Consider the following 22,467-nt stretch of genomic DNA (forward strand, 5'->3'; position numbering starts at 1 on the left):
CGATATTTTTTCGCTAATTTGTGTCTCTTGGTTTCTCATTTTCTCCATTAATTCCTAGTTTTCTTTTCTTTTTGTTCATGTTAAAAAAATCATAGAATGTTCTAAACACCGAATTTAGAATAAAAGTTTCGTTTAACTTTTTCTCTTGGGTTCTTGACCTTCACTTGCATTTTGACTTTCAAGTTAGATTTTTGGCATAATCCCATTTGTATGTAACGACTACAACGTATTCATAATGTTTATGTCGTGCCTAGCTTTTGTAAAGAAGTGGCCACATTAGGCAATGAAGGCATGGAACGTAAGAGACTGCCAGGAGGGGTCCCGTGGGATCTACGCAGAAAAGATCTTTGTGTAAGGATTTATGCAACATGTCCTAGGTTTGAAGAAGTCCGACTTTGAGGATAGTTAACGATATACAAAGTCCTAGAATGTGCGTGAGGACTTAAGGTCTAGGATGCGCGAATCGGGGCCTTAGGTGTGAAAATATCATGGAATTCTATTTCAAAATCAATTGATAATGAGAGAAGTAACTCGTGAGTTTTATAAACTTTGTTAGTTCCCATTTTATTTTTCATGTGGGATTCCTAACACTGGATTTGGAGATCTTCAACTTCAAAGGCACTTTATGAAAGTCAAAGTCATATGATTGAGGGTATACGACTTCGAGGATCAACCATGCGAGGATCGGGGGATCAATGCAGGCCCGGTTCTTGCTTTAGGGACCTAAAGCAAAGACTTTAGGCCCACTGATCAAAAAAGGCCCATTTTTTTACTCACTTTGACTTGTTTTTACACAAATAATAATAATATAATAATGATAATAATACAATAATAATTAGCACGCTGCCAAATTTACATACTCAACTAGTAAAAAAAAGCTATCATGCACAAGCTCACATCTGAACACCCATTCTTCATAAAAAAAAAAAATTGATTCTTTATTGTATAGGGAAAAAAAGTTGCTAACTGTTTCTATTATTGTTTAATAGAATCATTATTATTATCATAAACAAAAAAATTGTTTTAGACTTATATTATTATTTAATAAAATCATTATCATTATCATCATATATAAAATTCAAATTGTACATGCTTCAATTTTTTTGGGTTAAAATGTATCATATATTTTGAAATTCGCTTTAGGCCTCCAAACGTGTCTAGCCGGCCCTGGATCAATGCATGGAGTTATTATACAATACTGCTGACAAATCCAAAGTTCATGTGACTTGGAACAAGGTTCAAAGGCGTGGAAAGTTTGAGAAGCCCGGTAACTTAAGTGCGCAGACTCATGTGGAAACCGACACTTTATGGCAGATTGGTCCGCGAATCGCGACTTGTTCATGATGTGGATCCAAGCCTTCTTTTTTTAAGTCATTTTTGTATGTGGATGTCATTTTGCAACTGAAACGGTGCTCAATTTAATAGAACTTCTATACTAAAGATTCAGTGAATTACGAACTCTTCTTTGTTCGAGTCATTTTTGTGTACTGATGTCATTTTGCTCTCACTAGCACGTATCATGTTAATAAAACTTTTAATATAAGAGAATCATTGAATTCCGATAAACATCTTAAACCATGACAAAATCAGCTTGCGGAAAGCTACTACACTTTACAAGAAAGCCTGACCAAAAACAAGTGTTTCCCATTAAATCAAACACCTCGTGGCTAGATCATATGGATAATAAATAACTAATTTACCTATTATCCTCTTCTTTTTTTTCTTTTTTTTTTTTTTTTTTTTTTGCTTAATCCAACTATCCTCTTTTACTTTCCCCTTTTCTCTAACCTGCAAGAAAACAAAACCTCATGTAAGAGATATATATTTTTTTTTGGAACTCAAAAACCTTATGTAATAGATACAAAATATAAAATGTGGCCAACATTCACTTCACACTAGTAGTGCGTGGTGTTTAGAAATAACATTTTCTAGTGGAGAATCAAAGTTCAATGCTTGAAAACTCAAGGTGATGCGTCTAAAAGCCAGCTTAGCAACAACTATCAGTCTTATTGACATACTAAAAGTGAAAATCTTACCCAAAATTCATATAAATTGTGTTCCATTCAATTAAACACAAAAAATAAATAAATAAATAAATTAAATTAAAAAAAAATTAAAAATTAAAAAAATGAAGAAACAGTTAGATAAGAGATAAATTTTGGCCTCCTACGCATAAATCATCTAAACAGCCTGTCTAAAGTTCTAATATTACTTGCAAGAGAACTTTGGTTTTACACAAACCGTGAAGCTGAACCGGAAATGAAATAGATGACGCTTTCTAGCATGAACGTGAATAGAAACCCCAGCAATTTATTACCTACTTTAGCCGAGTCCAATAGCAGTTTTAAGGCTTGTCACCTTGGTCCGAACCATTTACCCTGAAAATGAATACCTGGAAATGGAAATACAAACATACAGATAAACGCATTTTAGCCAAGGAAAAAAATACACAACAAAAAAAAAGAAACAACAACTCCATAGCAAATAGAGCAAAGGCTTGCTCGGTTTTCAATACACTCCACCTTGAACGTCGAAGGTCGAATCAGTTGAAAAATCAATGCATCACCATCGACCAAGTTATGAGCCACTGCGAATCCTTTCCAACCACCACTGAGACCAGTTTTCCGAGCCAAGTACACAGTCTTGTAATCTTCCTCGAGCTCGTCTATCAATGTCATAACTTCATCCCGCTTCGAAAGGTTCTTTTTGCAGAATGAAACTGGAAGTCCCTATTCATAACATCAAATTTCCACATACAAGAAAACTATACATTAAAATAAATGGTTCAGAAAAAGAAAGTACTTGGGTTTTGTTCATGAAGTTAGGCATATATTACCAGCCAGAAACCACCAGTGACATGGGATTGAAGCATTGATTTGATAAAAGCTGGGTATCCTGGTTCCAGATCACTGAAAACTTTCTCTGCTCTGTCCATCGCTCTTCCTCTAGCTTCGTCCGAAGCATATACCCGGTTTGATAAATCTCTGTGCTTTGTACTCGAAGAAACCCTAAAATCACACAGAGTAAAGCTATCGCACAAACAGATATATAAAATAAAAAATAAATACATCGGTTGACTCGATGTGAAAGAACAAAATAATACCTTCTAGGTATGACCACACGATCATATTCGACCTGAGAAATAGAAAAAAAATATATAAATCAACATTTCCCTAAGGCAGCGAAGACTGTCGTTTTATGAGAGAAAGAGAGAGAGGGGATTTGGGACTCACTTCCTTATAAAAAGGGACTGGCTTGTTAGCCACACGACCGGACCTTCGAACGACGATCACTTGCTTCTCTGTTATGCGAGGTTTCTTCACGGTTTTGATCTGTCGATTTTTTTTATTATTTTTAGAATTGTGGATTAATCGAACATGAAGAGAGAAAAAAGCGAGCTTTTATTTTTATTCCGTGAAAAAGGAAAAAAAAAATGTAAGGATATTGATTTATTAGGGTTTAGAGAATGTACAGGGGAGAGATGAGAAGCTGGGGAGGGAGAGTTACGAAGAGCTTGGGCGAGACTGGGGAGATTTAGGGCTTCCATTCTCTTCTTGTTCTCCTCCAATCTCTTGAGGCGACATTCTTCGTAAGCCGATACTTTTTGTGGACTTGTTTCCATTGTTTTTTTACCTTGAGCTTTTTTCCGAAACAAACTGAGCGCTAATCTCTTTTCTTGAGTTTTGAGAAGAAATATAATGAAGTGGAAAAGGCAGAGGATTTTTTTGGTTTCAAATGGTGTAAAAGTCGACCGTTGGGGTGTCCACTATATTCGAGGAGTTACCGTCCTTTCAATAGTCACTGAGCCTCAGTGGAGTATGGACTCGAATTGGCTAGTAATATTATACTATTATAATTACCGCTAAAATCTCGGACTTTTTCAAATTATAAACATTCTTCTAGAAGATTTCAACAAAAAAGGTAATCAGTATTTTCGTTCTCAAAAGTTTTGTTTATATGGAATTTTTGCTATAATATTGATAATACTTTAGCTAAAATTAGAGTAAATATTTGGTAGAAATGGAGTGTGCTTAAATAAATAAATAATAAAAAGTCGTATCTGATGCAAGCTTGGCTAAGTTTTTATCCAACCGATAAATTAACAAAAAAAAAATTATAAATCAATCTTTGTGCTAATAGATCGATAACAAAAAACGGTAAAAATTTAAGTCACCGGAATGTCAAAAAGAAAAAGAAATTTTTTATGCTGGAAACTCTTACTGATTTTGTGATTAACTGGGAACCGGACGGGCCTTCTAATATTGACTAAAATGTCATGAGCCGTTGTAATTAATCTAAATATAGAATCAATGATACTAAGCATGATACAATATTGAACTCCAATAATTGAGCACCCATTAAGATTCAATCTATAATCTTCATTGACACGTTGAATAACTACCTGAAACATCTAAATCAAAGTAACAGAAAGAGCAACAACATGAGCAGGAGATTCAGAGCCGAACACAAGATTTTTCTCTGATAAAAGGACATGTTAAAGAATTCCTATAAGATCATACGCATAAAAGAAACAGTGTAAAACAACGCTCAAGTGCGCGTAAAACAGAGGAAGTAAATGAGACATATTTCTCATCAATAATTGATCAAGCCAGAGCTCTTGAGCCATGGTAGGATCTCCTCTAGTCCCTCTTTCAAGCTTCTGTGCTTATAACCGATCTCGACTTTGGCCTTCTCACACGAATACGCCCACTCGTGTCTCAACACACTAACCGCCTGCGTTTTTTAACATCTAAATTACTCATCAAAGCCTTAAAACTTAGACACTGCAATCAAATAAATATTAAAAATAAAATAATAAAGAAATCGTACAGGTGGGCTAATAAGAGGCAGCGTTCCGATGATCCGGCAGAAGAAAACGGAGGACCATCCATAGGCCTCGATGAGCCACAAGGGAAGGTTGAATTTGGGCTTACTCGTCCCGGTGATTTCGGCGGCCAAATCGAAAACTCGATTGAACGATGCGTTTTCTCCGGTCAGAAGATATCTTTCGCCCGATCGGCCTCTGTTCATCGCTCCGATGTGGCCTTGTGCCACGTCGTCCACGTGGCTGAATGAACACCGGTCGAGTCCCCGCCCTATGTACGCGGGTAGTCGTCCGTTGAAGCGCTCCACGAGCTGGAACCGAAACAAATTCCATTACAGTAATACGACACATTACAGATACAGCAAGCCAATAAAAATTAAGGGAAGATCTCATTCTTGACGAAGAACTGTGCTTGTGAATTCATTCACTCCTTCAAAAAAATAGAAATAAAAACCCACACACGCACACTAAAATCTTTCTTTTTTGGAATGATCAGCAAAGCAACTAAAAGAATAATCCTTTTCACAAATAATTAGGAACAAAACGAGGGGCAAAAAAGTAAGAAGATGCATAGATAGATTTATTTGATACCATTCGAGCTACTAAATTCCCGGCGGTGACTTTTCCGGAACCGTAGATAACTCCGGGATAAACAACCACAAGTGGCAAACCCTCCGCCGCGGCTCTCATCGCGATCTTATCGGCCTCCACTTTCGATCTCTCGTACTCGGTGCAGAAAAACCTCTCTTGATGAACCTGACCATTGAACTTCGATTCCTCAACAGAAACAAACACCGCAAAAAAAAAAAAAAAAAAAAAAGTCACATCGACTAAACACAGCACGTACTTGAGTCTCGTCGGCGACGAAGCCATCCGTGGAGCCGAGGGCGAAAAACGACGACGTATAAACGACCTTCTCTACGGTCTCCGTCTCCCTAACGGCTCGTAGAACATTCTTTAGTCCTTCTACGTTGACCTAAGAGAAACCGACAAAAATCAAATCATAGCCGATCACAATAGCGAGAAGTAAGCTTTAGTCGTTACAGAGAAGAACTTGGAAGGATCTGGAAGCCAAGGCTCGACAAGCGCGGCGACGTGGAAGATGACATGGCATCCGGAGAAGGCGGAGATGAGCGAGGCGTAATCGGTGACGTCGCCGAAGACGAGCTCGACGGAAGGGCCGTTGGGAGTGGGCGGAGGAACGAAGGAGAGATCGCTTGTGGGTCGGACCAGCGCGCGTACGGTGTGGCCCTCTCGCACCAGAGCTCGGCACAGCTTCCCGCCCAAGTAACCTGACGCCCCGGTCAACACTATCTTCTTCTTCATTCTCTCTCTCTCTCTCTCTCTGCGCTATGTACTAAGTTACTTGAAAATGATATCATTGATTCGGATTATCAAAGTCATGGGTTTTCACAGCAAAGCATCGATGTCCAAGAAAGCTTTTTAATTAAGACATTAGGCATCTCGATTGGAAGAAAAAATAAATAATAATATCATACACGCAAGTCCTTTGGAGTTTGGCCATGAAACCTTGTTGTGATTTTGCCATGGTGATAATAAATTACACGTACAACACCCGGTACAACACCCGGAGAGAGAGTCTTTATTCACATTTACAAAACACCCCTCAAAAAAACTAATAATAATAAAATAAATAAATAAATTCGCTGTACATTTCACATGTCAAAGTCAAACACGGAAAGAGCCTCCGTCTCGTTTTTTTTTTTTTTTTCTCGTCTAGAGGCGGGAACGTCGTATGCATTTGATGGGGTTGAAGTGGGCAACGTGTCTCCTTCCGGCTCCTCTCCTATTGGCCGATGAGTGAACGACGTCCCAATCCTCGACGTCTTTTGGAACGCAGATATCGAATAGGATTTGGCCGAGAACGCCATGGGCGTTGATGCGCGGTGGGTACGAGATTCGGCGGATCATATCCTCTCTCTGCGAATCTCTTCCTTCGTAGTACTGTGACGTCGAGCTCGGCAAGAACAACTCGTCGCCGGTCGCCAAAGACATTCCCTGGAACCCATTCGAGCTCGCGGCTCGGTTTCTCAGCGACGCCTCTGTAGGCTCGATTATCCCATCACGACTTGCAGCGTCTGTGAAACTCGATCCCTCTCTGCTGAGCCCTCGTGTTCTTTGGCCATAGATCTCCAATGCTTTGCTAAGGAATTCTGTTATCGCGGCCTCGTACTCGACTTTGTGATGCCTGTAGTGCTCTGTATATCAAGAGACTTGTAAAAGTTAAGTTATGAAAAGAAAAGAAAAAAAAAAAAAAAAAAGGAAATACAGATCATGTCTCTGTGTCTCCTTCCATAAAAAAGAGAGACGAAAATGAAATTTTTCGATCATTTCAAGCGTGTTAGACAGTTGCAAGGATCGCGTCGCTCACCCACGTGGGGAGAGCCGTTCCATTTCACCAGTTTGACATCAGCGCCGAGTTCTTGAAGTCGTTGAGCGAAATTCACGATTGTTTGGTAAGGGGCGAGATCATCGTTTTCCGAGCATAAGAGAAGATACGGGGCTTTAAAGCTCTGCGAGAACAGCACAATGGTGGATAATGGAAAAAAAAAAAAAAAAGGATTAAAACCGTGCAGAAACATCATCGAGGACCAGAGTAGAATCTGATTATACACTTGCTGATATACTTACGATGGTGGAGTACAGAGTCTGCCAATAATCTGCGCGCTGTTGTTCGAACCTGCTGAGGAAAAGGGCATCGAGACTAGAAGCGATTCCGTTGACTAACCATGACACAACCCTCGGCGGTTTAGGCATTTTCATGACAGTCGGATGAAGAACAAATCTAGTCCCGAGATCACTCGTGAAATCCACTGGACTCGAATCGTAGATGTGACCGCATATACAGTCCTTGACGAGCCGATAATCACTCTTCAGCCACATAAGAAAATCGATTAGCCAGCATAACAGGCAACAATTTTCTCCGAAATGAGAAAAGGGCATACCTTAGTAGGTTCTTCACAAACCCCCTCAATTATCTGGCGAAGGAAAAAAAACAAGGGTTATTAGCGCGTTCGAAGTTCGGTACGTGTTATAATATCACATATTTACCTGAAGAACCTTTGCCATGCATGCTTTTGGGCCACCGGAAAACGATGCAAACACTACCGGGACCTGCTTAATTTTCAGTTCCTAGCATCAAAATTACCATACCCCAGTTTCTGGTTAGCCTAGATCCTAGTTCAATGACAATACAAATTCCGGTTCAATTCAAATCAAATGTTTCTATACTAAAATGTCACCAACCTGAACAAGCTCATTCAAAATGTCGGTGGCCAGTGATGTCGCCTTCTCAGGAAAGAACCTGCGCCAAAAAAATACAGAAACCTAAGTCAAATCTAACAAGTAATAACATCAAAGCGATCCAAGTCAAGCTCTTCAATTATCATATAATTTCATCGACCAATTCATAAAATATAGTTAAATTAGAATAAGTAGTTTGCTAAAATTTTGAGATTGTGTTCAAACTAGAATGGTTCTTAATTTCTGGAACTAGAAAGTGCCTTTCTAAATCCAAATTACTTTCCGTTCATTTGTCTCATTCACAATCACAACAGAATATCTCAGCGCAATCAACGATTTCCTTAATTGTATCCGCACAAAGTAGCACAAGCTCACGATAATCGATCAATATCAAAGGCCTTTACTTTCACTTCACAAACAAGCAATTTCGAGAAATTCAAACCGTAAAAGACTCACATGTTGAGGAACTGAGAATGACAAATGAGAGAATTCCAACCGAGGGACGAGTAAAGGTCGGCATAGCTCTTCAGGTGTCGTTCATGGCTCGACATCCATGCGAAGACGACGACGATTCCTTCAACTTTCCCAGCTCTCTCCTTCCTTCCCCAGTAGTATCTTCCTCCGAACCCCCACATCTTCAAAGCACTTCTATTTCCAACGATTCAAACCTTTTCTCTTCACGAACCAGATCAGATTGTATGTCTCAGAATCTGATCAAAGCTATCCGCAGAGGCCAATCGAAAATGGATTGAATCAATAGAATGGGCATATATCGAAGAAGAGATAGACTAGTTGTTTTTAATTTTATTTATATATTTTTGTCTCGTTCGTGGATATTCGTTTTCTTGAATTATTTATGTCTTTCTCTTATTTCATTTTTTATTTTTTATTTTAATGTATGGAGAGAGTGTGATCACCTTTCGCGGTTTTGGTTCGCTGCGGTCATGTACAGATTTTCATTACGGTACGTCATACTCTTTTGCCTCGACATGCGTGCCCCTTAATCGGAAACGTGGAAAAAGCTTCAATCGTGACGAGGTATATAGATTAGGAGAAAACAACTACGATTTACGCAAGAAAAACCCAAACATAATTTATTTCTCTGACTCCAGCTCCATTATATATATACATATATATATATATATATATATATATACATATATATATATATATATATATATAAATTGGATAAATAACTAAGTAAAACGGTTGCAATTGTTATATAAATAATGTTTCGTTAATCTTAGATAAATAATCGATGATGTGGCCTAGTAAATAAAAGTGGTCTACTTAAGATTTATGTATGTAAATATATGAAACTGATTATTTATCTAAGATTCACGAAACGTTGGTTATTTAGCAATGTTAAATTGTAAATATGATTGTTTACCTAATAGATCATTAAAACAATTATGCTATTAAAAAAATGTTATTTTAAAAAACGAATAAATGTTTGAGAAATTATTATAAAATAACTGTAGCAGTTAGTAGAAGTAAATTTAGTGTTTGATAAATAATGTTACGTAAAGATGACAATTTTAATTATGTATTCACGTACCCGCAAGACAAGACCATACTCGCTACGGGTATGGTCTTATCCAAATAAATGAATAATGCGTTAAAAATTATGTGTATCAGTAGGGTATGGTTTTAAGTATCATACTCATACCCTACCCGCTTGAAATTATTACTATATTTATGAATTCTAAGTAAATTTTAGTGCACTTATTTATTAATTTAAGTATTTTTTTAGATATTTTATTTTATTAATAAATTTAATATTAAAGGGGTAAAAAAATACCCACAGGTTACTCTGTACCCTCTAGGGTTTTATCCAGGTACAAACCCATTAAAAATAAATTGGTTTGAGTAGCGTATGATTTTAAAATAAATTGCAAATTGTAACGTTGGAGGACTGTTTAGTTGAAGGACTGTTTAGCAGCGGTAAAAAATGTATCCGTTGGGCTGAATAAATTTTTTTTATTTAATTTTTAACCCATCTTTTTCATTTTCCTATAAATATCACTCACATTCACAACATTTCTTCACACCTCACAACACAATCTTCTCATACTCTCTCCCACTACTCAAAATCTCAAAATATCTTCACAAATATTTATTTTTGTTATTAGTTTTCATATATATTTTTTATGTATAGTTTTCAAATATATTTTTATATATAATTTAAATTTTTTTAAAATGTCCGAATCTCATCATCAAAGTTCTTCTCGTCAAAATTTCTCACAAGCAAGTTCTTCAAATACACCACCGCCCGAAGATCCACAACCGACTCACGAGTCTCCCATGAGCCAATATCTTCAAAATTGGCTCGGTTTATCTCAATTTCCTAATTATGAAAACCAAGTTTCTATCAAACCGAAAGCCAATTCGACCAAATATCTCCATATGTTCCGAATAATCCACCACCATATTATCCATATACCTATTATACACAACTTCAATATCCACAACAACCCTACAACAACAACCTTATTATTCCCAACCCCAACCACCATATCAAGATCCATACCAAGTGTACCACGAACAACTAAAAAATTATGAAAATCAAATCGATGAAGAGGAAGAGGAAGAGGAACGCTTACATATATTCATAAATGTTTAAATTATGTATAGGCTAGGTATAATTATTTATATTTATATATATATATATATATATATATTTATATATATATAAATTAGGATTAGAGATATGAATATTTATATTATGAAATGAAATTTTGTTTGGATTAGTAAATTAGAGATTATTAAATTAAAAAATGTAATTTTGTTAGGATTAATTGAAATTGTATTTAATTTTTGTTACAAATGAATAAATTAATTAGGTGGTCATGGATTTAAAAATGTGAAATTAATTAGTTGGTTATGGATTTAGAAATGAATAAAAATGTGAAATTAATTAGTTGGTTACGGATTTAAAAATGAATAACAATGTGAATTTAATTAGGTGGTTATGGATTATGTATTTTAATAATCGAACCACTGATCTTCGATTTATTGTTAGTTTTAGGATGTTTCTATGCAGGTTTTAAAGTTAAAGGCTTGATGCCGGGTTGTTAAGTTTATAGGGGAGGTTCTGCCGAAATTTCGGTAGGATCGTGAAATTATAAAATAAAATCCGAAAACTACTAAATTTTGAAATGTTTAATCTATAGGTAAAATGAGTTATTCAAATAGGAATTGGATAATCGAGGACCAACGTTTAAGCGTTGAGTTTGCGGCTGGCATGACAGAGTTCATGGCCATGGCCCGACAACACGTAAACATCGAAGGACGAGTTAAGTGTCAATGCAAGAGGTGTAACAACGTGTTGATGCAAAAAAATTCTGATATAGAGAATCATCTCTTTATCAGAGGATTTAAGAGGAATTACACGAGGTGGAACTTTCACGGGGAGGAAGAAGATGACGTAATGCAGTATCAGACGGATTACAGAATAGGAGGTGGGATGTTTGATGCTGTACACAATATCTTAGATCACAACGACGTAGACGGTGACGATGACAGTATTGACCCGAATGCAGAATACCAGAGTGGACAGTTCGATGACCTTTTCAACGACCTGAACACAGAATTATGGCCGGGTTGTACGGAGTATTCGTCACTCTCCTTTGTTGTCACGTTGATGCATTTGAAAGTGATGAAAAAGTGGACGAATAAGTCGTTTGATCAGCTACTGAAAGTACTGAAAAAGTCTCATCCGACCGGAAACACGATTCCAGAGTCACACTATGAAGCAAAGGCGAAATTGCGTCAATTTGGTATGGGTTACGAGTCGATTCACGTCTGCAAACACGATTGCGCGTTGTTTTGGAAGGACAACGCCAATCTAGACGACTGTCCAGTTTGTAATGAGAGCCGGTGGCTGAAGAAAGACGGTGGAAAAAAAAAGTAACGCATAAGGTGTTGCGCTACTTTCCACTGAAAGATCGGCTTAAGCGATTGTACGCGAGTCGGCACACAGCTCTAGAGATGCAGTGGCACGAGAATGAACGCATTAAGGAGGATGGTGTACTGCGACATCCTGCAGACGGAGCAACGTGGAAGGAGATCGACCGAAAATATCCCATGTTTGCGGCAGAACCGAGGAACGTCCGGCTTGGACTTGCCGCCGATGGTTTCAACCCATTTGGTGACATGAGTTTATCGTACAATATGTGGCCGGTAGTCTTGACTGCGTACAACTTACCGCCGTGGTTGTGCATGAAAACATCGTACTTGATGTTAACATTGCTTATACCAGGTCGTAGTGCGCCGGGAAAAGACATGGATGTTTTCTTACAACCGCTGATTGATGAGCTGAAGGAATTGTGGGAAACCGGTGTTTTGTTGAGAGATGGTTCGACAGGTGAGCTATTCATGTTGTTTTCCGTACTTCTATGGACAGTGAATGATTTTTCAGCGAGAAGCAGTTTGTCGGGATGGAGTGGTCAAGGGTACCTTGCTTGTCCGACGACACATCATCTTTCAAGGCTCGAAACAAGATTATTTACTGCGATCATCATCGATTCTTGCCGTTGTTACACCCGATGAGGAAGAGCAAACTATACAAGGTACGAAATGAGAAACGACCACCACCAGTGCGAAAATCAGCGCGCGACATACTTCGACAATTGCAATTAGTGGGAGATGCAACCCCGGGGAAGCACCCTGACTTCGGCGGGAAGAAACGAAAGCGCGATGTGAGTGAGCTGAATTGGACAAAGAAAAGTATTTTCTTCGAGTTGCCGTATTGGTCGAGTCTTGCGCTGAAGCATAACATCGATGTAATGCATATAGAAAAGAATGTATGCGACAATCTTCTGGGTACCTTGCTGAACATCGAGGGGAAGACGAAAGACACAGATAAGGCGCGGTTGACTTTGGCGGACTGGAACATAAGGCACGAGCTTCATTTGTACCAAGAAGGAGATAGATGGATGAAACCGCCTTCGTCATACACTCTGACACCTTCAGAACGGAAGCGGATTACTGAGTTCTTGAGATCTGTCAGATTTCCCGATGGTTTTGCGGGGGATTTGAAGAAGAATGTTACCGCGGACGGGAGGTTGACGGGTTTGAAGTCTAACGATTGTCACGTGATTATGCAGCGCCTATTGGCTCCTGCTATTCGTCCTTTTCAGGATCGAACCATTCGAGATGCCATAATAGAGCTCTGCAACTTCTTCAGACTTATTTGCTCAAGAACGCTGGTAATTTCAAACATTGAAAAGGCGCAGGAGGATGTGAAGCTTATATTGTGTAAGTTGGAACGAATTTTCCCGCCTGATTTCTTCATAATCATGGTTCATTTGGTAATGCATCTACCGGATGAGGTAATTAACGGAGGTCCAGTTCATATGCGTTGGATGTATCCATTTGAGAGATACCTTGGAACGCTCAAGAACTTTGTGTGTAATCGAGCTAGACCAGAGGGTTCAATTGCCGAAGCCTATGTTGTAGACGAAGCATTGACATTCTGCTCAAGGTATCTAGAAGGCGTTGAGAATCGTTTCAACATGCCCCAACGAACAGACGTCGCGTCTAACTTCGAAGGTGTCGAAGGGAGTTATCGGTGTTTCAGTCATCAAGTTGTCGGCCTTACGGGAAGATGACCACGATACGCTTAGATGAGAATATACGATTGCTCGCTGAGTGGTACATTTTACGAAATTGTCCCGAAATTGACGATTTCATGAGGTAAATGAGTGAAATAAATGAACTTCAATTATTTATACGAAATGATGTATTAAATGAACATGAATATTATTTCAGTGAACACATAGATCTCATGGAATTAGAAGGTCGGCCAAATGTTGAAGAAGCGCATCGACTTGAGTTCCCAAAATGGTTTTGGGAAAAGGTATTTCACTAACTTAAAGAATATGATTAAACTCGCTTCGACACTAACCGACTCGTTAATGGTTATATGTAGGTATTTCGCATGAGCCAAGACGGATTACCCGTATCCTCCGAATTATATGCATTGGCATTGGGACCACATTTCGCACCACAGACGTATCCGTGTTGTGTAGTGAACGAAGTTAAATTTATCTCCCGTCAACGTGATAGCAGAAGAACGACTCAGAATAGCGGGGTATGTGTACCAAGTGAAGGAGGTCACGACTTCTACGGTCAAGTAGAAAACGTCATTGTCTTGACTTATCAGAACGATTGTCATAATCGTCTTATTTCAATGTCGTTGGTTCGGTGACCAAGATCCGAGGAAAAGGACACACAACGACAACAACTTGACAAGCGTGTATGAGGCAAAAGAATGGTACAAAGACGAGCCATTTATTTTGGCAACTCAGGCGAAACAAGTTTTCTACTTGGAAGATAACTTGAATAGTCCTGATTGGCGAATCGTCGAAAAGTGTAATCATCGAAATGTGTGGGATCTTCCTGATATTGACCTCATTCTTGGTCAATCTTCGTCTTCAGTTCAGTTGTCGGTAGAACCGTCAGATTTAGATTCACTGTCGACGCGTCATCAGTCTGCGATACCAGAGCCCGTGAGCAACGAAGGACTAAACTTGGAAAATATTGAAGAAGAAGAGTTTATCGATGACGAAGAAACTGAGGACGAAGATTTGATGGAAGAAGATGATTTGTCAGACGACGATGATTGATAGTATATAACGTTTTCCATTTACTTACTAAATTAACTTATTTAAATTATTACGAATGCATAACTAAATACAGTTTATTTTGAATTTCATATGGCTGCAGCTACATGAGCTGGAGGCGGGGATGACTACTTATCTCGTCTCCCGAATTATTGCGAGTCGGCGCCCGTACGCGATGGCGTCGAAGAAGAAGACGAGGATATCGAACCGGCCGTGCGTGGGCCGACGCTCGGGATTCGATCTGAGCGTGCACGGCGCCCCGGGGTGAAGGAAGTCGTTATTTATAACGAGGAGTTTCAGTCGTTATTGCAGCCAGAGCGAGAGATGGATCCGGATCTCGCGACGTTCGCGAACACGCTCGGGTTGGTCGTCCGAAGCAAGATCTCGCCTACGGTCCCAAGGTGGACGAATGCGAACGTGAGCCCGGCGAAGGAGGCCGAGATCCGAGCAGCGATTCGAGACAAGTACGACATTCGAGTCGATGGTGACGCAACCGGGAGGAAGAAGGCGATTGTCGATGCGGCAATCATTCGAGACGCGAAAACTCGTCTTCGCGATTGGAGGCATACCTTGGGGTCATTGTTCGACATCGACTGCAAGAGCAGCGTACAGCTGGCGCGGTCGATGAAACCGAGGACCGTTAAGCTCGACACCGAATGAGAGACGCTTATACAACGATATACGAGCGATGAGTTTAAGGTAATCAAATCATTTACATTAAATATGTGTTTACTCTTTTATTATACGATTTGTTATTTACGTGTACGTTTACTTATATTTCAGGCCATACAAACGAAGAACAAGGCGAATCGCGCGAAGAAGAAGACGAAGAGTCGACAGGGGACGATTGGATTCTTGACCCACCGCATGAAGAACGTAAGTTTTATGTTTATATGATACATCAAATCGTTAAAATTATCTAACACTTGAAATTTTGTTTACATGCAGAAGAGCGCCGAGACAGGCGCTTTCGAGAGCTTGTTTGCGAACTACAAGCGCCAACATCAGTCCGACAAGTCCGAATGGCTGACTCCTGAAGCCTCCGCACGTTATGTAAGTTTACATTTATTTTTGTCTTATTTTTCGATTAATATATACTAACTAGTTAATTATCTCAGGATCGACTGGTCGATAGGTTCAACACGTTGCGAGCAGAGGCTGAGCAACAAGGAGCGGACGTTGATATTTTCGTCCTAGAGCAGCAGGCGATCCGCGATATTATGGGTTCGCGGACTGATCACTTGACCGGCGTCGGACGTTTGGTGCCACAGGGAGCATGGATGGCGACTGAAGTCGCCGAAGTCTACGGTTTGGAGGTTGGAACGTCGCAACCAGGATATATCTCGCAGGAGGTGTTCACGTCGACCATCGCCTCGTTCGCCGAGGCAATACAGAGTCAGGTGCCCGGCCTCAACCTTAGCTCGTTTATGCCCCAATTTCCGTAGAGTTCGCAGTAGGCTCCGTCATCCCACAGCCAGCAGACTCCGACGGCCGGCGTCCACACTCCGACGGGCGGCCAGCAGAGGACTCCCGACGCTAGCCAGCAGACGACGCTCGACGGTTCAAGTCAGTCTACTGATGAACACATTGTTCCGCTACAGCTTGCAGAGTTTCAGCGCCAGCAGAAGAGCGTTTCACGTCGAGGAGGAGGAAAACGAGCGGCGGGACGACAAAGCAAACGTCGCGACTAATGTTTTATTAGATATTTTGTGTATAGTAGATTATTATTTACATATTTCTCGATAATAGAAATCGTAACCGGATTTTATATATAATTTGATTTGGATAATATAATTTGGTTTTTAATTGATTTTTCATTTTATAATTTCATAAACGAACAAAAAAATTAATAATTAACGACGAAAAAAATTAATAATTTCAAAAATATAAAAAAAAAATTATTAATTAGCGAAGACAAAGTCGTCGCTAATTCTTAAAAAACTGGAGTTATTAGCGACGACTTTTTCGTCGCTAATTCGCCCGCTAAATTTTCCCGCGTGAATTAGCGACGATAAAATCGTCCTTGATTATATTTCACAAAATTAAAAAAAACTGTTCGTTTAAACATTTAGGGACGACATTATCGTCGCTAATCTCGTCGGTAAATATTTAGCAACGACTTTTTCGTCGGTAAATATATTTAGGCACGAACATTTAGCGACGATAATAATCGTCGCTAAAATCGTCGCTAAATAGATCTAGCGACGATTAAGGAGTTATTACCGACGAAATTAGCGATGATTAAGGGGTTATTACCGACGAAAAAAATCGTCGGTAATTGTTCTATTTGTTGTAGTGAGTGTATTAGTCTATTTCGGGTGAACTACTATAACTCTTTATGTGTTCTTCAAGTTTCTTACACTAACGTTTTATGCCCGTATACAATCTTCTGCATGTAGTTAATATTGCTAGTTGATTTTGTTTATTTTCAGTTCATTAAGATTTTGGCATTCGGTTAGTGATATAACAATATTAGTAGGTCATTCAAACGTCTCTTTTGCAACAGTCATGCTCATTCTCGATCGAGGAGGTACACGATTGGAGAGCTAAATGGAGAAGATCAATTTAATGGAAACATGTCTTATGCAATACATGGAGTTTGGAGCTGCATTTCATGTCTCATCTCATACTATGTATGCTATATGATATAAATAATAAAATACAAAAAAAAAATGCATCCAAAATTTTGTATAACTTCTTAATTAACTTTATTATTGAAACTTTGTTAAATAATTTTTGTTTAGCTTTTTCTAAGATTCCATGCTTTTTTTTTTTTTTTTTTTTTCTATTCGAAACTTTATTTATTTATTTAATTTTCAGGATTTCCCTAAAATTTTGGTCTGAATTTCTATTAACAAACGAAATGTTCATAGTATCAAATTATGGAGCACTCATCAACAAGGTAGTGATAGATTCTAATATATAAAATAAAACCACTATATGTTATTATATGTTAGACCAAGGAATAAACTACAAAATAAATTATGCATTGTGGTAAACTTTACATACCTCATTCTATGTTTTACCATAGTACTTTCTTTTCGAAATTATTCAAAAGTATCGCAGAATGTAGGCACCCGTGTTAAACCGGAAGTCTTATCTACTAATTTAATGACATTTCTCTCAACACGCCATAATTTTTAATTAATACTATGATCACATTTTATATTTTACCTAACAATTGCGTAGACGCTCAAACAACAGGCCTCCTGTTGTATTTTATGAAAAAAAAAGGAAGAAAAAAGAGTACTATGCTAAAACAGAGAATGAGGTAGGTAAAGTTTACCACAATGCATAATTTATTTTGTAGTTTATTCCTTGGTCTAACATATAATAACATATAGTGGTTTTATTTTATATATTAGAATCAATCACTAGCTTGTTGATGAGAAGGCCTCATGTTAAAAGACGTGGGAACCTTTATACATTCTATATATATATTTGTAAACTTGAACAACTATTTTGTCATTATTATTTTCATTTATTCCTATTTTGTATTGTTGAATGATAGATAAATCAATACAATTTGTCTCTTTTTGTCATTTCCTTTTTTATTAGGCTGATTGCTATTGCACTCTTAAAATCTGATGTTATTTAATGTTCTTCACGAAATTTATCGTTAGTTTTTGATGATTTAGTTCAAATTATTAGTATCTAACTTTATTATTATGTTTAATTAGAGTTTGTATCCAATATTTTTCAATTTTTTTGTTATATCAGAAAATATGGTTGAGCTTTGAATGTGTTTTTGGATTTTATTAAATTAGTTGTATAATATAAAATTTTATGTATAATTAATTGATTTTTAACATGAATATTATAATTATTTTAATTTTTTACATTGTATTGAATTATGTCATTAAGTTTGTGTTGAATTTTTGTTGAATTATTATTATTGACTTTATCCATTTTTATCCTATGTTATGTATTAATTTTTTTTAAAATATTTATTCACTATATTCCTCTCGGTAAGTACGCTATTTGACAATATTCATCGACAATAACAATATTCTCAACGGTACAATTTTTCTTTTCTTTTTATGAATTCCACGATATTCCCCTGACTTACCTTCGGATATCAGTAAAATCCGAGTTCCGAAACGATAACGGTAACAATATTTCGATCATTGGTTCAAATACACATTTCTTAAATATTAATACAAAGGCCATTTTAATTTTAAAAAAGAATACATAAAAATCATGACTCGTGTTTCCTATAGTCATGGACTCAGTCATAGATGTTGAATTTATTAAAGTTCCAACAATAGACACATTTTTCCATGTTTGAGTTTTAGAGTTTATCTATAACATGGATTTGTTTGCCAATACGTTCCACTGAGCCTCCTTCATAAGAGTTAATATATCAGCATTCAGCACCTTTTATAAGCTAATTTATTAGTTATGAATGAACGGCTGTGATTAAGGCCTGACTCAAATCAGTCATTAATAGTTTAATACAAAACAAGTCAAGATTATTCAGTTTTTAACAGATACTCTATTTTTCTCTCTATATTTCTTGATTCTGTTATAAGATGTGATACCCCACAAGATGTATTTTCGTTCTCGTCCGTAAGCATAAATTAGAAAATTACTCGTAGCAGAAAAAATAGGACACAAAGTACAATTAGCTTATCTCAAGTAAGACTTTTTGGAGCGCTTCGGCGGCAAGAGGAATGTACAAACAGTCCTGGCCATCAGAATGCCGTCTAGTCTTGACCAGCTCGTGATCTTTAAATTCAGTGAGATGAGAGTTCAGTGTCACTTGGTTGCTCGCCAGAAAGCGCTCCCGGCAAATCCCATATAACTCATCAAATGGCATACCTGAAAAAGATAACGAAATCTTTAAAGGAATTGAAATTCTTTGTTGTGTATTTTGGAAGCTTTGAAACCTTTGGATGGAAATTATATGGAAAAGTCAGAGTAGAGAGAAAGAAAACACATGTATGCGAGATGGGAAAATCAAAATCTCGGGTACATTAGAATTAACTTAGATTTTGGTTTTCCACGCTATTATTTCTTTTAAATGAAATTCATGTTTTAGTCATACTTTCTTCCTTGTTCTCCCTGAAATTTTCCTTAATCCAGCCAAGGCCAAGAAAAATTGTAACAATTTCAATTTCAGTTCCCTTGCATTTTCCGGTTCGCAAAAGTGACCTCGATGAGCAAAAGCATAATTATAATAATAATAAGAAAATATTGTAATGACCTTCTTCGCTGGGATGAGATAACTGATACTCGGCAATGACTCTGAAAACGCTCTGGCCATTTGGCGTCAAACTCAGCAGAACAAGGGTGGCGGTTTTGGCGCTCTGAGAAGCATTTCCGTTGGCGAGAACCATAGGAAAGACCGTTCCTTTGACCTTGTAAGTCGCGAACGTAGGGACGTGATACCAGCACCAATTGAACTGAGCGTGAACCATCTTCTTGTCCCACACTTGCAACGTTCAGGTAAAAGATAGTGTTAATTCACTTTGGGTATTTGTTTTCCTCTCACACGACCTTTTTCTGACATGAACCTCGCTAGTTATGGATACGATATCAGACTTTCAAGAGGTTCATTCCACCATTAGAAAAATCTTATCTACTCATTATCACGATTCTCTTATATGTAAAACTCGTAACACTATGATAGGAAGTAGAATTTTCAAGAATGTTGAGAGGTCCGTTCTCTCCCGAGTAATCACTCACTACGTTCCACTCACTCTTTCCTGTCCATTCATCTATATGAATCCTGTCTATTTACAGACTACAATATTATTATAATTATAATCTCGCCCTTCAACTACTAACTAACAATTGTTTTTTTTTTTTTTTTAAATAAATCGTCCCCTAAGGGTGCAACACTTTCATTATCACGTTCGATATTACAAGATTGCAGTTCTTTTCTGAGAGATTATTAGTTTTTGTTGTCTCTAGAAGAATGATAAACACGGGTACTTTCAGAAACCATAAGGAGAAATTAGTAAGCTGGCTACAAGACATTCCCACAAATGCAACAACAAACTAAATATATTGAATGGTCAAGGACTTACAAAGAGGTGCGTTAACGTGATCAATAGAGGCAACGATGCGGATATTTGAACAAGAAGCTAGGCGCGAGAGAATTTGTTGAGTCTCGGAATCCCTCAATCCAGGTCCGTCGATGTTGTGAATTGCGACGCATATAAAACTGTCCTCGTTCTCGTCCAAATCTCGGCCGTTCAAAAATGCAAGGAGATCATCCGTCGATTTAGAATTATAAGGTAGCTGACCCTTGGGCAAAGACCCCAAAGTATTTCTCCTTTTGTTCTTTAACTGTTCACAAAGAACTTCGGCCAATGCCACCAAAACCTACACTTAACACAGGGGAAAGTTTCTCAGTAAAGGAATATTATCTCTTTGAGCCATTTCTCGAGAATATCGGAGCTATTTTGAGTCTACAATCGAGATACAAACCTGTTTTATGTTTATCAATTGAAGATAGCCATTGATCACAACGACAGAATGTTCGGTCAACGATGTTGAAGCGAAATCTTCAATCAAAGTCTTTTTAGACCCAAATCCGTACATTAAAATGCCAAATCCGCACCTATTACGTTAAAATAGGATTCAACTCATCATGATCCAAACATAGTAGAACGCAGACAAGAGAAAGATTATAATAATATCAATGGAATAAGTAACGTACCTTAGCTCGAAGACCCACTTAGAGTACAAATTCTTGTAGCTGTTCATCAATTTTCGAGCTTCTTTCTCGTGCTTGGGCTCAAGTTTATCCACAGCGTCTCTCAGTTCCTGCAAAACACGAATCCCTCAACCTTTTATTTCAATGGAAAGAAAAATAATCAATGATACTGAAAGAAAATCGAGATCCATGGACGAACCTGTTCGTCGACGAGGTCGATGTCGGAGAGCTTGTGGGTTGATTTTTTTCCAGAGCCAGCGGATTCCTTGGCGAGAAAATAGTTTCTTGAGAATCCGAATTCTTCCTCATCGCCGTCAGCGAGTTCCATAGCTCACGGTTGTCAAAGATACTCGAGAGAATCGTTGAAGCCCTAAACAGTAAAGCAATCAAAGCTGTAATTGGGAGGGAAAATCAGAGAGTAGTGGCGCGAAAGGGAACGTGGCGTCAGACTCACTTGGTAGCAGTTTGGGCTTCGTTTCAAGTTTAGGCCCAATTCTGAGACCAAACGGTTCATTAGCCTAGTCCACATGAAAATTCCATATCTACCTTGTTTGAAGATAGTAATTCCTTGGCTTTTACAACATTTCATAATTACTTCGTTTGTTTTTATTTCAAATAATTTTGCCTGATGTTTTTAATGAAACTGTAAACTGTAAATATAAATTAAATTAAAACTGTATATGATAAAAGTGTAAGTAATAAAAATTAATTATTTTCATAATAAAATAAGGCATCTTGATAAGAAGACAAAAAAAAAAAAAGCGAGGTATTCTTGAAAATAAAAATATTTTTTCCAATGACAGGTAGGACTAATTTTTCAAGGATCGACTTTCCGGAGAAACCGGCCGGAAACCGGACGGAAACTGGCGAACCTGAGAGGATAGACACAAGAACTATTTTCATTCCTAGAAACCGGGGAGAACCCGATCGAACCGAACCAGATTCCGTTTTATGAAAAGACTAATTTGATCTCATTTTTGGGAAAACCTAGCTTCCCGTTTCTCATTTTGACGAAACCCTTGGCTGACGAATTTCGTTTCTCCGAGAAGGGATTTGCTCAATTCCCGGTCAAATTTCTCTATCCTTCA

General features: G+C 37.9%; 4 protein-coding genes across 6 annotated transcripts; all 4 read right to left on the bottom strand.

Moving 5' to 3' along the window:
• Positions 1 to 1,517: 1,517 nt before the first annotated feature.
• On the bottom strand, positions 1,518 to 3,893 carry LOC149404761 (AP2/B3-like transcriptional factor family protein). 2 transcript variants are annotated; one of them, XM_089604693.1, is made up of 7 exons: positions 3,473 to 3,893; positions 3,234 to 3,332; positions 3,104 to 3,135; positions 2,837 to 3,008; positions 2,523 to 2,729; positions 2,322 to 2,392; positions 1,518 to 1,788 (listed from the first exon to the last, which is right to left on the bottom strand). In XM_089604693.1, exons 1-6 carry the CDS (start codon positions 3,620 to 3,622, stop codon positions 2,345 to 2,347), a joined length of 708 nt encoding a protein of 235 aa, XP_089460819.1. In that variant the 5' UTR covers positions 3,623 to 3,893; the 3' UTR covers positions 1,518 to 1,788; positions 2,322 to 2,344. The 2 variants fall into 2 exon arrangements, with proteins under 2 accessions (XP_089460819.1, XP_089460811.1); XM_089604685.1 differs by having other exon boundaries at positions 2,318 to 2,392; positions 3,473 to 3,888.
• Positions 3,894 to 4,187: 294 nt separating this feature from the next.
• Positions 4,188 to 6,158, bottom strand: FLDH (NAD(P)-binding Rossmann-fold superfamily protein). 2 transcript variants are annotated; one of them, XM_089605381.1, is made up of 6 exons: positions 5,870 to 6,158; positions 5,673 to 5,801; positions 5,417 to 5,581; positions 4,831 to 5,136; positions 4,575 to 4,734; positions 4,188 to 4,269 (listed from the first exon to the last, which is right to left on the bottom strand). In XM_089605381.1, the coding sequence occupies exons 1-5, from the start codon at positions 6,149 to 6,151 to the stop codon at positions 4,594 to 4,596; spliced, it is 1,023 nt and encodes a 340-aa protein (XP_089461507.1). In that variant the 5' UTR covers positions 6,152 to 6,158; the 3' UTR covers positions 4,188 to 4,269; positions 4,575 to 4,593. The 2 variants fall into 2 exon arrangements, with proteins under 2 accessions (XP_089461507.1, XP_089461497.1); XM_089605371.1 differs by lacking the exon at positions 4,188 to 4,269 and having other exon boundaries at positions 4,334 to 4,734.
• A 94-nt stretch (positions 6,159 to 6,252) lies between these two features.
• Positions 6,253 to 8,943, bottom strand: LOC149404763 (peptidase, S9A/B/C family, catalytic domain protein (Protein of unknown function DUF829, transmembrane 53)). Its single transcript, XM_089605357.1, has 7 exons — positions 8,546 to 8,943; positions 8,093 to 8,150; positions 7,898 to 7,978; positions 7,792 to 7,824; positions 7,478 to 7,717; positions 7,218 to 7,359; positions 6,253 to 7,044 (listed from the first exon to the last, which is right to left on the bottom strand). The coding sequence occupies exons 1-7, from the start codon at positions 8,722 to 8,724 to the stop codon at positions 6,563 to 6,565; spliced, it is 1,215 nt and encodes a 404-aa protein (XP_089461483.1). The 5' UTR covers positions 8,725 to 8,943; the 3' UTR covers positions 6,253 to 6,562.
• A 10,189-nt stretch (positions 8,944 to 19,132) lies between these two features.
• Positions 19,133 to 21,785, bottom strand: ORC2 (origin recognition complex second largest subunit 2). Its single transcript, XM_089605666.1, has 6 exons — positions 21,579 to 21,785; positions 21,383 to 21,489; positions 21,151 to 21,283; positions 20,748 to 21,045; positions 19,922 to 20,149; positions 19,133 to 19,536 (listed from the first exon to the last, which is right to left on the bottom strand). Exons 1-6 carry the CDS (start codon positions 21,705 to 21,707, stop codon positions 19,340 to 19,342), a joined length of 1,092 nt encoding a protein of 363 aa, XP_089461792.1. The 5' UTR covers positions 21,708 to 21,785; the 3' UTR covers positions 19,133 to 19,339.
• Positions 21,786 to 22,467: the final 682 nt, after the last annotated feature.

The sequence above is a fragment of the Urtica dioica genome, chromosome 2 (genome assembly GCF_054948205.1).
Source record: "Urtica dioica subsp. dioica isolate 48M chromosome 2, U.dioica_male_clone48M_v1_H2, whole genome shotgun sequence".
Lineage (NCBI taxonomy): Eukaryota > Viridiplantae > Streptophyta > Magnoliopsida > Rosales > Urticaceae > Urtica > Urtica dioica.

Coding starts and splice junctions, on each gene's coding strand:
- FLDH (XM_089605381.1), bottom strand. CDS start 6,151: ATGAAGAAGAAGATAGTGTTGACCGGGGCGTCAGGTTACTTGGGCGGG. Junction 5,802..5,869: donor ATCCTTCCAAGTTCTTCTCT/GTAACGACTAAA, acceptor GGTTTCTCTTAG/GTCAACGTAGAAGGACTAAA. Junction 5,582..5,672: donor TCGTCGCCGACGAGACTCAA/GTACGTGCTGTG, acceptor TTCAATGGTCAG/GTTCATCAAGAGAGGTTTTT.
- LOC149404763 (XM_089605357.1), bottom strand. CDS start 8,724: ATGTGGGGGTTCGGAGGAAGATACTACTGGGGAAGGAAGGAGAGAGCT. Junction 7,979..8,092: donor TTTTGAATGAGCTTGTTCAG/GTTGGTGACATT, acceptor TTTTGATGCTAG/GAACTGAAAATTAAGCAGGT. Junction 7,825..7,897: donor GCATGGCAAAGGTTCTTCAG/GTAAATATGTGA, acceptor TTCCTTCGCCAG/ATAATTGAGGGGGTTTGTGA.
- LOC149404761 (XM_089604693.1), bottom strand. CDS start 3,622: ATGGAAACAAGTCCACAAAAAGTATCGGCTTACGAAGAATGTCGCCTC. Junction 3,136..3,233: donor CAGTCCCTTTTTATAAGGAA/GTGAGTCCCAAA, acceptor TCTATTTCTCAG/GTCGAATATGATCGTGTGGT. Junction 2,730..2,836: donor TCACTGGTGGTTTCTGGCTG/GTAATATATGCC, acceptor TGTTATGAATAG/GGACTTCCAGTTTCATTCTG.
- ORC2 (XM_089605666.1), bottom strand. CDS start 21,707: ATGGAACTCGCTGACGGCGATGAGGAAGAATTCGGATTCTCAAGAAAC. Junction 21,284..21,382: donor AAGTGGGTCTTCGAGCTAAG/GTACGTTACTTA, acceptor TTAACGTAATAG/GTGCGGATTTGGCATTTTAA. Junction 20,150..20,747: donor TCACGTTAACGCACCTCTTT/GTAAGTCCTTGA, acceptor GAACGTTGCAAG/TGTGGGACAAGAAGATGGTT.